This window comes from Phytophthora cinnamomi (genome assembly GCF_018691715.1).
Source record: "Phytophthora cinnamomi strain GKB4 chromosome Unknown Contig0, whole genome shotgun sequence".
Taxonomy (NCBI): domain Eukaryota; phylum Oomycota; class Peronosporomycetes; order Peronosporales; family Peronosporaceae; genus Phytophthora; species Phytophthora cinnamomi.
Genome location: NW_027150933.1, coordinates 3037606 through 3052054, shown reverse-complemented (window position 1 = coordinate 3052054; position 14449 = coordinate 3037606). Strand labels below are relative to the sequence as shown.

General features: G+C 51.5%; 1 protein-coding gene across 1 annotated transcript; it reads right to left on the bottom strand.

Moving 5' to 3' along the window:
* Positions 1-11459: 11459 nt before the first annotated feature.
* Positions 11460-12953, bottom strand: IUM83_02097 (Solute carrier family 2; the record flags this gene model as incomplete). Its single annotated transcript, XM_067925995.1, has 1 exon — positions 11460-12953. One exon carries the CDS (start codon positions 12951-12953, stop codon positions 11460-11462), a length of 1494 nt encoding a protein of 497 aa, XP_067800683.1.
* Between the last annotated feature and the right edge of the window lie 1496 nt (positions 12954-14449).

Here is a 14449-nt window from a genome sequence, read left to right as displayed (position 1 = left end):
AATGAACATCGTCCTTTCTGCCCGGTTGCGGGTGATCTCCCAACCAAGCATATAATGTAGTTCTCCAAGATCCTTCATCGCGAACCGATCCTGGAACATCTTCTTCATCTTGTTGATGAGCTCCATCGATGGGGCAAACAGAATCAAATCATCTACATAGAGAGGGATGAAGATCAACTATCCATTAATTACTTTAACAGCCACGCAGGCCTCCGACTGCAGCACCGTGAGGCCCTCCTCCTCCAAGAACGACTTGGGCATTTGAAACCACACCCGCGGTGCTTGTTTTCAGCCGTAAAGGCTTTTCTGCAATCGCCACACCCAGCCTTCGTTACCTTTCACTTTATAGCCTTCGGGCTGCTCCATATAGACCTCCACGTCTATCGCTCCATTCAAGAAAGCAGTAGTAACATCAATCTGATGCACTTCATAATCCCAGACAGCAGCAAGTTTCAAAGGAATTCGCAGTGTCTCCAGCCTTACAACAGGCGAGTACACTTTTAGGTAGTCGATGCCATAAATCTGAAAGAAGCCCTTGATTACGAGCCTCGCTTTGAACCTCTCGATCTCTCCGTTCGCGAGATACTTAACGCAAAAGACCCAGCAATTCTGCAGCACTTTCATGTGGTTCTCACGAGGAACCAACTCCCAGGTATCATTCTTCATCAATGGATCATACTCATCATCTGGATTTGTGTTTTCGTAGGCAATGTAGACATAGTCACCGAACGACGTTGGCGGCTTACTCATCCGACCACTCCGTGTCACTGGAGGGTTCTTAGGATGAGTACCTTTCGGGGCTTTGTACTCGCGTAACGCTGTACAAGTGGACGTTGGCAGACGTTCCGGACTTGCAGCATCACTCGATACTTGCCTTTCCGAATCCCGCTCAGCAGCCGATGATTTGCTTCCTTCAACTTCGTGACTCTCTGGTAGTGACTCCTTCTCGTCAGTAGCCAGTGGCTTGCGTCGCCTACCGCTATGTTTTCGTTTTCACCCTCATGTAGAATTTCCTGGCCCACACTCACCTTGCAGGTGGTCTGCCTCATGTCCATTGACACATTCCTCATTTCGTTCTGCCACCGTGCTAGAACGACCATACCCAGGCGTCGCAGAGCGCACTCTACGTTTTTCATCTCGTCCTGCCACCATGCTAGAACGACCGCTTTCAGATGCCGCAAATCACATTCTCATTGGCCGAGGTTCTTCGGCATCCTTACTGGGGTTTCGCGTGTTGGCCCTACTGGCCCCACCTGACCGAACAACTCGTTCGACTGCCCCACCTGGGCGGTCATCACGTTGAATGTCATCAGCCCCACCAGGCCAACAATCCTCTCCGTTACTGTAACTATCCTCATCATTTGTGCTCGCATGCATTTCATCCAGCATTGGCTCAATATCATCCTCCGCTGAGCTATGAACTCCAAAATATTCGGTTGTAGAGGCCGAACTTGGCGGTGAAGCTGCGTTTGTGCACAATCGATCAGCTTTATTTTCATAGCACACAACGGTATGGCTGTAAAACGCCTTGTTGGTCTTACTATCGAGCAAGCGATAGCATCGCTTCTCTCGCGAAAACCCAACGAAGACCACCTCCCGTGCCTTCGCCTGCATCTTCCGTCGTTCAAACTTGTCTATATACGACAGGACAGCGCAGCCGTACGTCCGCAACTTCTCGTACACAGGGGTCTGGCGGTGCCATACAGCATATGGAACCTCCCGAGATTACGGACCGGTATGGGAACTCGGTACGTCCGAATGAGGTGCCGCTGTATGTATGCAGCGCCATCAAAGATGAACGCCGTGGCCGCCGAGCTGCACTTTGATGCGGAAACGCATCAAAGGCGCGATTATTACATCGGACTCTTCCATGAGCTCCGATGGTTTCAAAGCAAGAAGACATCTTCTCGCAGCAAAGTGCCCGAATGGCAGGCACTTTGTCAAAGTTGGAATGCCTTTGTTGAGAACTTCAACAAGAAGCCGGATGCTTACCGTGATCGGATTAAGCAAGCGCGTGATCGCTTCGAGACGTACTCGAAGCGTGGAAAGTTGGAGCAACTCCACGTTGCTGCGGAGGAGGCTAATGTGCCGTGCGCTGTGCCCGAGGGCTTTCAGTGCACGAAGTGCTTCCCAGGCGCGGTCCGCTTGAGCGACCGCGACCTGAACGGGTACACGTCGTTCCGTGTGCCCGAGAGTCTCAAATAGCTCCGTGCTAAGTTCTTAGCACGTGAGGGTTCGGGCGCTAGCGATGATCGCAGCGCTCGTACTACTTCCCCTGCGCCAGCGCGTACTGCTCCTCGTACGCCCTCACCATTTCCGGAACGTCCTCCAGCAAGACGTTCCGCGGCTCCCATGTATCTTGATGGGGAGGAAATCCTCTCCAACGAATACGAAAACGAGCCCCTTCAGGTTCTATTTCGGGATATTATGGTCAACAATCCGTTCAACAATCCAGCGGGTTGAGCCGCGGGCGTCACGGATCGGCGGTGGCGGGGGTGGGAACACGCCCCGGGTATGATCAGCCCCGGGCTGATCAGTATGCGCCTCTCCACGACCGGGTGACCGCCGTGGAGCGTCTGCAGGGCGCTGAGTTCGCCGCCCTGAAACAGGAGATGGCGAACCAGAAGGCCCCGCGGCGGTCTTGCAGACCGCGTCGAATATCCAGGTCGAGCTGGGGACCCAAATGAAGGGGTTGCTCCAGCGCGTCCGCGCGCTGGAGGAGAGGCTGCTCGTTGCCGAGGCAAATGCTTCCGCTTCTGCCTCGGCTCTTGCCGAGGTTTCGGGTCAGCCGAGCTAGATGGCTCGTGATGCAGGTATGGCTTCAGCCGTCCGACGTAAAAGGTCGGATGGAGGCGCATGCTAGACGGTATGTCTAGCGTGTATGCGTTGCCGTGCCGTGCCAACACAGTGAACGGTACGATGAAGCGCGGAGCAACCTTGCTTGCTCCGAAGTCCGAAACTGCATGTTTAGGTAGGTTTTGTGTAGCTAACAAAACTAATGAGCCAACTTTAAATTCATTTGTGTTGCCTCTGCCCGCATTGTCTGCGTTCAGCTTCTGTTGATCAACAGAAGCTGCTATTGCATCTTGGACAAACCGAATTACGGCTTGTCTTTTGGTGATGAAGTTGATTGCATCCGAGCTGAAGTCATTCAGCTCGCTCTCCGCTAGAGGCCGGGCGGCCTCTGCGTCGTTCTTCGCGGTGTCTGCGCCCTGCGCAGACCCGTGGTCTTTTGCCCTTGTTGTTGGAGGAGTCTGCGTCCTGCGCAGACTCATGTGGTTTGTTCATTGTTGCAGCTGACACTGTGCAAGTGTCAGCGGCTTTTTGCGACTGCTGTGTTGCAGTCGTAGATCCCCCCCCCCACGTAAAGTGGGAGCCACCACTCCGAGTAAACTCGGCAGACGGGGATGCCGCATGGAATTCACGTAGAACGGTGTGTGCCCGGTCGAGGCATGCACTGAGTTGTTGATGGCAAACTCTGCCATCGACAAACACTCGCTCCAGTATTGGAACGAGTGAGCGTAGCTCTTCAAAATGTCGACGAGCACGCGATTCATGCGCTCGGTTTGGCCGTCCGTCTGCGGATGGTCCGCAGTCGACATGGAAAGCTGGCTCCCAAGAAGTGTAAACACTTCTTGCCACAGGTGCGCTGTGAAGCGCGGGTCTCTGTCCGACACGTTGTCGGTCGGCATACCATGGTGTTTGAACACCATGTCGACGAACAGACGGGCCGTCTGCTTCGCGGTCACCACTGCCGGCACCGCAGCAAGATGTACCATCTTGCTGAAGCGGTCGACGAAGACCACAACGCCGGTATTCCCTCCGCTGTCCGGGGGAAGACCAAAGATGAAGTCCAAAGACATGGACGTCCAACACTCCGACGGAGTCGGTAGTGATTGCAAAGGAGCCTGCACTAATGGCGCAGGCTTTACGCGTTGGCATACCTCGCAAGCACGGATGTACTTGCGCACCCACTTATACTGGTGGTGCCAGTAGAAGACACATGTGAGAAGGACGTATGTCTTCTTACGTCCGAGATGTCCCGCAGTCGGGGCATCATGATACTCGTACATGATCCTGAGTCGCAGGTCATGGCCATTTGGCACGACAACGCGATCCGCGTTGTCGTCGACTGCATTGTAAAGCAGTAATCCATCGTGCACTCGAAAGCGGTGTGCACGCGCTCGAAGGTGCTTGGGCAGTTCTGACGAGCCTTGTCAGAAAGTGCTGTGCCATAGGCCAGCAAGAGTTTCGTGTCCGCGTCGTGCGCGTACGCGGCCTTCACATCGTCCAACAGAGACGATGTGGGTTTGCTCGATCGCATGACGTCAATGGCATTGACGTCAGCAGCTTCTGCACGACGCCGTCAATGAGGAAGCAGCATCACGCTGCTCCTTCATGATGAACCCCAGAGCAACACCATGTTGCTCCGTCGGCGGTAGCGTACGCAGCATCGTAGCTATCGCCGCTTCTCTAATGACTGTTGACAGTCGTTGGAGGGCTTCCCACTCTGGGTCAGACAGGTGGGGGCAGTCAGCGCGTGCAACATGCGTTGCAGGTGTTGGAGCTCTCCATGGGCACCTCCGTGCTCATGTGGTTCTCGGCTGTGCGTTCGTACACCTCGTACGAACGTCAAGCAGTCGGTCGTTGGACGGACTACAAAGTGCTACCAGGTGTAGTGGCTCTAATTTGACTCACTACTTTAGCTTACACGTTGCGCAACGTGTATGAGGAAGCGTAAGTACTTAGTAATTACTTAGGTTAATTATATTTGAATACACAAATATAAGTTAAGTAAGATAGGATTCCAAGTGACTTAGATTATGTAAAATGAGAACTGTAATGTTTGTAAATTGATCTTCCTCCTAAATCTGCTAAAACTGGTTATCATCTATGAAAGGGATTGACAGGGGCTGGCTGTCAGAGCCCCGCTAATATGCACGTCTCTAATTGGTATAAAGATGCTGCTTTCTACCAATAGGATCTTGGGTAGGTGTGGACCACTCATTGTGGTGGCCCACTTCGATGTATCCATTGGTGTGTCTTACACCAAGGCGAGGAAGTATCTATAACTTTAACAGATATCCTATCTGTTAAATTCACAAGTGGCTTGTAGCCACTTGTACGTGTAACCCCGTTACAAAATGACTGAAGTGCTAGTGGGCTGGAAAGGCCTCGAACCGATCGAAGATTCGTGGGAATCGACAGCACAACAGAGCAAGGATATACCCGTACTATTGACACAATTTGCGGCATCGACGAACGACAGGCGGTTTGTAAAGCACGTCGCTACAATTGCTAAGCTAAAGTCAAGGCCAACAGACCGGCCATCACCAAACGCACAACGGACCGTGCGAAGCAAACATGCTTGAGTTGTGTAGACTTTGGGGAGGCGGTGTAGTGGTGAGATTCATGATAAAGTTTCCAACCACTCACTGGGCATCGCAAGAGCTGCGATGCCAAGCTGGCGGTTAGGAAACCATTGCTAGGTCGACAGGCCGCGCCTAGTAGTGAAAGGGCATTAGGGAATAAACGCAGTAGGACGCATAATAGACTTTGTGTTTGACAGCTTCCTTCGGTGTGTTTTGCGCTAAGACCAACTACATCAAGCAGTAATGGCGATCCAATAAGTTCATGGCCTTCGAGCAGCGAAAAAGTGCTTCGAACGCAGCATGGTCAACTACGTGGAAGCCCATCGCCTAGTGCCCATAACACTTATCAAGAGGCGGAAACCGACAACGGCAAGACCTTGGTGTACCTGTCAACATACAAGCCACGATAATTGGCCTATACTTGCAGATGACTCGACATTGATAGCCATGAACCCGAATAGTATACAACTACAACTAGAACAGGTGAAAACCTATTGTCAATGATCAGGGGCACGCCTCAACTTTAAAAAAATTGGCGTTATTGCCACTAAACAAAAGGCTAACGTGTCGAGTAATCCTCAATGTTAAGTGTCTAGGCCCCAACGAGTCCAATACTTGGGCGTACCATTCGGCCAACAAATATCGGATGACAGAATAGTCGCCGAACGCAACAACAAATTTTACAGAGGGTTCGGAATATGGGGTCGGTGTGTGAGAACACTCCGGCGACGGCTCCTACTGGTACACACTATGATACTCTCAGTACTTTAGTACCTCATCCCGCACACAACGATCCCAACTTCCTGCGTTCGGCAATGGCAGCGAATGCTAAACAAGTTGACCCGGAAACATGAAAAGGATTTGACCTTTCACGACTGTATCAACCGCGAAAGTCAGGCGGATTCCAACTTCCCCACCTGCAAACACAACTAAATGTACAACGACTACAACTTATCCAGCAGTTTGTGAAGATGATAAAAACTCCAGATAGGGGGACAAGTCCATCCATGGCAGCCACGTTTTCGAGAGCACTATCGTTATCCATACCAGTAAACCACCCGCTCGACTTTCTAGACATCTCGCCTTCCAAGTTCAAGTGTCTGCTGAATGTGGAGTCTCTGCCCCATTGGTGGACCGAAACATGGGAGCTATTGCACAAGATCGAGTGGCCCGCGAAAAGAGGACAGAACCGCTCTGCAAAAGCACTACTATGTGCCCCACTCTGGAAATAAAAAAAAACTCTCCTCCATTACACAACTTCACAAGGGGACAAATGAAATATTGCCACAATTGCGGAGCCGAAAAGAAATTTCAGGCTCCAGGTAGCCAAAAATCTACAATATGCCTGTTTGACAGATATTATCGGCGATATTGACAAACTTCCATCAATTTCCACATTCCTAAGGAAAACACTGGATCCTAGTAATACTAGCGTCCCTCTAGAGACTCAGAAAGGTGGCTCCGAATTCTCCATAAAGTGTTCATGCAAGTCATTTCCCAAGTGGAAGCAACACTAGGCAACTAACAACCAGGCGGCGTCTTCCTACCCAACGTAGGAGTCAAATCACCCGCAAAAATATTCGTATTTCCTCACATACCCCGGGCCAAGGTGAAACAACTGCAACAACCACAGCAGCTAAACCCCACCCGACATCCTACCTGCCAAGATCTAACTGTCACAACTCTGGAAGATGTTTTCGGCTTTGTGGGATTTGGATGCCAACACAGATCGGGACTCCTGCTAATTTACGATGATCTACAAATGCGTATCGCGCAACGAATTTTGCCAGTAAAATCGCGCTTCTGGTTCCTCATGCATCTGGATTCAAATATCCGGCTGATACACTGCGGGAAGAACTGCGGAAAGACTGGCGCCGCTTCTTTGAAGGCCCCCTTACCTGAACAAATATTATGCTGCCCCACAAGGTGCAAGTAGTACCATGATGGAATAACCAACAAGCTGAGATTATATTACTATGGGATATTATCAGGTGCATTGCCCCCACCACCGCTGGACGGAACGAAATCGACTCTGCATCGAGGAAATCGACCCAGAACCACTCAATACCACCCTTTCCGCGATTTACACAACATTCGGAGCTCACTACCGTCGGCTGATTAGACATGCCGACATGTCGAAACAAAAGAACTTCGCAAGCATTCTAAAAAAATTGGCAACATCCAGTTTATTCGGAGAGTTCCAACGAAGAAACCACGATATATTCCGAGTACGTCATGTTCAGCTACACATCACCCATCGGGCAGGCATCGAATTCCAGACACTGATCAAATAATAGCCAAGTAAAGATAGCACTACTACTTAGCAAATTGAGAAGACCACTAATCGGTAATCGACCATTCTTCTTTTTCCAAGGTCACACACCAGCCGGGATACACGGTTTTCTATCGTGTATTTCGGGTTACCGTACGCTCGCCGCTCCCGAGGCTACGACCCGCGGAGTGTATAGGGCATCGCAATATACCTAGACAAGAAAGGCGTTCACCCGCCTCGCCTCACCTCCCTCTCACGAATAATATGGTGACCATTTTCGCGAATGATTCTATCCACGTACTCCTTGCCCGTAAGTTCCGTTCGGTGTGAGGCAGCCCTGTGATGCTCTGCGCTGCTAATTCATCCGAGTCAGTTGCAGCAGTCTCCTCTGCAATCTCTGATAGCGGTGGCGCGCTGCTGTCCTCTTTCTCCTCAGAGCCCTCGATTACCCAGTCCGCTGTGTCATCGTCGTCGTGCAGGTGCTCACTAATGTCCATTATCGGAAGTTTTAGAGAGACGCAGTCCCTACCTCGTCCCCACCCCGTCCCTCGACCGTCACACTGATATGTCAAATATCGGAAGTGGCGAATTAACATAATAATAAATGGCGACCGGATAACAGCACATATCCACGGACTCATAACACACACAAAGAGTATTTACACAACACACATTTATACAATACCAATTTGACAGAGCGCAGCGGCACCAGCGGGACGAACGCGGACGACGACCGCGCCGACGACAGAGGTGGTGGCGACCTGAAGGGCGGGGCGGCGAATAAGAGCAGCAGGGCCAGCGCGATCGCGATTAGCGCACAGATGATGACCACGCCGGCGCGGAAGGGGTGTCGGCCTGAAGGACGTCGCAGCGGAGACAGCCAAGTAGTCAGTTGACGGCCACGGTAATGGTAAAGAGCGGCAGTCGAACCTGGTCGTATATGGTACGTACGACAAGGGTGTGAGATGATTGCATGGAGTGACGTACTAACTTGTGGTAAATTTTGTTTGAAATGTGAACAAGGAATTGCCTTCCAGAATACCTCAACGCATTGAGTGTAAACTTGTTCTGGGCCTCTGTTGCTCCTGCTAGATCAGCCATTCGGGATCCAGATCCTCGGACAGCATGATTCTTAGCTTTCGAGTGCATACTAAGGGCAGAGAAATCATTTAAAGTTGCGTCGTAATGTGCTCACTATGTCATCGTTTTTTTTTTTTCTGCCTTGAGAGCTTAAAATTATACGACAGTGCAGGCTCTAGAAAATTAGGACAGCTTCCATAGGCCATATGCGCGGGTCGTGTTGGCAGGTCTTGCCTCGCAACAGCGATCTAGCGTTGTGTTAGCGATCTCTTCGAGCTCAACTTGCAAACCTGTCGCCCTTCCCCCAAAATGTACGTCATGGACATTTGTTTTGCTATCGCCAAGGAGCTGTCTGCTGGGAGGGACGCCGTGTCCAACCTGTAATGCAAGCAAGTATAGCGACACCTAACCCTAGAGCGATAACCTCTCATTGCTGAAAAAAAAAAACTGCTGTAGTGAAAATGTCTGGTTAGGTGCTCGTGAACTGGAGCTTTGTGAACGTAATTTTTTGTGGGATTTACGGTATGGTGGAAGAGACGCTGGCTTACGGGACCACAGTGGTCCTGGTATCGTCTTGGTGAGCTGAACCCCAAGCCGTAGTGAGCAACATTTTGACCAATCGGCTTAACAAGCAGACCCGTTTAGAGGACCACCGCGGTCCCATAAGCGACGTCGGCTATTGTACCAGCCAAAATTGATGAGCCCAAAAATATTAACTCATTGATATTTTCAGCCATAGATCGACTTCTACTGCGCCGATTTCAACGAACAGTCCCAGAAATGACTCCCCATTTAGCAAAGAAGAGGGCCAAAACAACTATCTAGCACAACCATCTCGATGGAACTAGCTCCGAAGCACGATCTCAGCATCGATGAGCAGCGGATGATTGTGAGTGCCTACAAATACTTCGACAAACTGGGAGATACAATGCTCGCTGGTGGCCAGAGATCGCGGGAACGTGTTCGTGTGTGTCTTGACTGTTCAATAAACACTGTAAAACGTGTCTGGTCAAGCTACAACAAGGAGAGCGATGCAATGTTTTACCCGGTACGGCTCATTTTCTCGTAACTACAATGTATCGGTTAACCTTTATGAACTCATAAATGTGACAGTCACAGTCGCATCGCTCTCGCGGTCGAACGCAACACTATGAAGTTGCACCCGTTCATCCGAAGATCGTAGACGCTCGCAATATCGATCGACAGCCCATAACAGCTCCGCTTATTGGAGACGAGGCAGAGCGCCAGTGTAATGTTTGGATTTCTATTCGTTCCATGCGCAAACTGTTGCGTCGACTGGGCTATGCCTTCGTACAAGGTGAAAAGCGCCACATCTTGGTTGAAGCAGTGGAAACGTAGCCTACATAGTGGCCTATTTGCAACGAAAGATGATTAATCGTGAGCACAGAAATAATCCTGTTCAGGCGGAGGTGTATCAAGATGAATCGTACGTGAACGTGAACCATGTCACTAATAAAACGTGGTTGTCATCTGAAAAAATCGATATTCAGCTAGTGGAAAGGGAACACGGTAAGCTTTTGATTCTTTATTGCTGTATTTCAACATTCTAACTGTCTTTGTAGCCTATGTATCATTGCTGCAGACTTGCTATGGCGTTCAGGTAGCGCATTAAACGCCGAATTTATGGAAAGCTCTCCAGTTCATTGGAATGCGACCCACAAAAAGAAATCCAATACTACTAGTGATGACGACGACTATTATGGGAATTTCAATGCCGAACAGTTTGAAAAGTGGTTTGAGAACCTTTGCGTTGTACTTTACAAACGGTTTAACCCACCCCGATCTTTCAAGATCTATATGCACGGAGCTAGCTACCACAAGTGGGTGATGTATCCCGCACCGACGTCGAGGTGGCTTAAAGCGGACATCCAGAAATGGCTTCAATATAAAGGTATGCGTAGGTGAACATGAATACTGGAAAGTAGCACTACGTCTAACGGTGCTGAGCTATTGGTAGGTGTGGCATACTACCCGAAGGCGGTCAAAGCAGCACTGTTAATGGAGCTTGTTCACACGCACAAAACACCTCCAGTATACGCGGCTTACTTGGTTGCTACGATGTACGGTCACGAACTGTACTACACAGCGCCATACACACCCGAATTTCAGCCGATTGAGTTGATTAGGGCACAGGCAAAATAACGCATTGCACAACAGTCAGCTCGCACTGCTGCTGAACTGAGCACGAAACTTGCTGAGAGTTTCGCACAGGTGAAAGCCAGAAATCGAAGAAAGGTGTATCGTCACGTTCAAATAGAAGAGGATGCATATTTCAAGAAATTTGACGAGTGTGAACTGGGATCAGAGGGCGGCATTGAAATCTCAAGCATTGACGAAGAAGATGAAGACGCAGGAAATACCTGTCAAAGTACATTTTATCTGTCAGGGTGCATCTGGTAGCGTTAAATAGAAGGCGGGCTTAATTTTCCTCTACACCTGCGACTATTGCAAAAAGCATACGAAAAAATCGGATTAGCCCTTTAGAATGCTAGAATCGCGATAACCCTAGCGTATGATTTTCCCGGGCCTCCCGGTACTAAAAGCCTGCCAGCAATTTTCACACATTCCGCGATCGAAATTTTTCGTTGAGGCAACAAACTACCAGTATCAAACGAGTAGAGTAAAGTACTCAGGCTTTCTAAGTCCACACGGTTCCACATACCCTCTATCTCCTGACGGATTCTTCAGTAGACACAACGTTGCACCACCGCCGATTACTGGCGACGACGCTCCTCGTATTCACGCAGCACCTCCTCCGCAGACTTGTTCGACGTCTCCGGCACCAGCTTCAGCGACAGCAGGAAGAAGATGGCCAACAGCACGATGAACGGCACATAGCTGTAGTCGTCCAGCGCGTCCGCGATGTACGGGTACGCCACGCCGACGATGAGGTTGCACAGCCAGTTGGCGCCGATGCCGATGGACGTGGCCGTGGCTCGCACCGAGTCCGGGAACAGGTCGGCCGTGATCACCCACACGAGCGGGCCCAGCGTCACGCCGAACGCGATCACGTACAGAGCGGTGAACACGATGGACAGCGCCGGCACGTCCACGAGGAACGCCACCGTCATGAGCACGGCCATGACGAACATGCCGGCGATGCCGCACAGGATCATGTTGCGGTTGCCGAAGCGCTGCGCCAGCACGCCCGTGAAGAAGGCCGGCCAGATATTGATGAAGTTGATGATCAGCGTGCCGATGCGCGGGTCCGAGATGCCGGCGTCCTTGAAGATCGAGCTCGAGTAGTAGAAGACGGCGTTGATGCCCGAGAGCTGCTGCGAGCACGACAGCAGGATGGCGGCGGCCAGCTGAAGACGGTACTTGGGCGCGAACAGTGACTCCTTCTCGGCGGTGTTCTGGATCAGACCCTGCTCGGCGTCGGGCTTGCTCGACGACTCCATCCACGACAGAGCCGTGTACACGTTCTCCTCGCCGTACAGACGCGCGATGACCTGCTTGGCCTCCTCGCGACGGTTCTTCATGAGCAGCCACGCGGGACTCTCCACGCACAGCGACGGCGCCAGCACCAGGAACAGCAGCGCCAGGATGACCGGGAAGGCCGCCAGGTAGCGCCAGCCCGAGCTCGTGTTGGCGAAGAAGAAGGTGATGGCCGGGAACAAGATGCCGATGGTCACCGAGATCTGCAGACCCAGACCCAGGATGTTACGCATGTGCGGCGGCGTCAACTCGTTCGTGTAGGCTCCGAGTGTGCCCGTGGCAGTGCCCGACGCGATGCCGGCGATGAGACGGCCGGCCGAGAAGGCCCAGACGTTCGACACGGACGCCTCGACGACGGCGCCCACGATCATGAAGATGCAGTTGACGAACAGCAGCTTCTTGCGGCCCCACTGGTCGCTGAAGTGGCCGCAGCACAGCGAGCCGATCATGCCGCCGAAGATCCATGCGTTGACGGCGAACGTCCACTCGAGCTTCGAATGGCCCGGGAACATGAGGCACGTGTCCTCGGCCACGGGACGCGCGTTGCACTCGTCCGTGTCGTTGTACTGCGACAGGTTGGTCTGCGAGGACGACCAGCCGCTCTGGAAGGGCTGCAGTAGCGCCACTAGGATGCTCATGTACATGATCACGTTGGGTTTGATCTGGCGGGCGGCGGCCTTCTGCGCCTCGTCGAAGTATGGCACGTTGTCGTGGCCGTTGGGGGTGGTGGCCTCGGAGTACGCCGGGTCGGTAGCAGCTTGGGAAGGCATGAGTGGAAAGGGCTTGTGCGGCAGGCGTGCGGAAGTGTTGTTATTGGTTGTTGTGCTTCGAAGTGAGCTTGGGTTGTCGAAATGAAAACTGAGGCAAGTTGGGGTGGAAGCGCGACTTGGGAACGCGGTTGCTGCAGATGGTGATGCAGAGGATCCCTGTCACTCACCGGGCCCTTGCGCGTTGGTGCCCGCGTGGTCACTGAGACCGAGATTTGTGGTCAAGAGTTCGGCTAAGCTTACTCTGTTGACTATCGAAACAAGGGTGGTGACTGCCGTGGTGTGCGCGTACTTGATTCACGACGCGTGAGTCTTTGTGCGCTGTTGGAAAGCTCTGGCGTTGAGTTGTACCGCGTCAAGGAGCTAGCCCGGCTTCGCCCAGCCCGCTGGGAATAGGATACACGTGAGGGCATACTTGACTAGCTGAATTGTTTTTCGGCGACCACCACCAAAGTGTGCTTGGGCCGTCATCTTGCTGTTACATTACGCCTCCTTCAATGCCGCGCAGACACGCGTATGCCGACATTCACTTCAACTGGCTCAGTAGTGGTATCTTCGGCTGTCGCTATCCCCCCTGCTTGATTTAGGCCCGGGGTTTACAAGCACAATAACTGGTCGTGGCTTGCAGAGCATTCCAAAACAGTATCCTGTACATTGCATCGACTGGAACGTAGTATATTGAAGTAGATGCATACGGCCACAGTAACAGGAGTCCTGTCAGGACAGATTCTTGATCTGTTACCGAACCTGGACCACCACCAACATGCCTTCTTGTTATGGGACCGAAATACCTAAATCTATAAATCGTAGTACTGGATAAAAACTTGATTCATTATCTTATTACTACAGTCCAGATTTCAAATAATGAACAAAGTATGTTAAAGATTACAAGATCTAAAATTCAACACATTTATCACTATACATGTATATAACTTTTAAAGGTATACTAGTAGATTGCAATTCTGTTCACAGATGGCAAGTTCTGATAAAATAGATCAATACCTTTCATAGAAAGTCCACATGTAGCACTTCAAGGAGTGCCCCTGCGCTACGTCTATGTTGTGTTTGAAGCCCACCAGCTAGTCAAGTATGCCCTCACGTGTATCCTATTCCCAGCGGGCTGGGCGAAGCCGGGCTAGCTCCTTGACGCGGTACAACTCAACGCCAGAGCTTTCCAACAGCGCACAAAGACTCACGCGTCGTGAATCAAGTACGCGCACACCACGGCAGTCACCACCCTTGTTTCGATAGTCAACAGAGTAAGCTTAGCCGAACTCTTGACCACAAATCTCGGTCTCAGTGACCACGCGGGCACCAACGCGCAAGGGCCCGGTGAGTGACAGGGATCCTCTGCATCACCATCTGCAGCAACCGCGTTCCCAAGTCGCGCTTCCACCCCAACTTGCCTCAGTTTTCATTTCGACAACCCAAGCTCACTTCGAAGCACAACAACCAATAACAACACTTCCGCACGCCTGCCGCACAAGCCCTTTCCACTC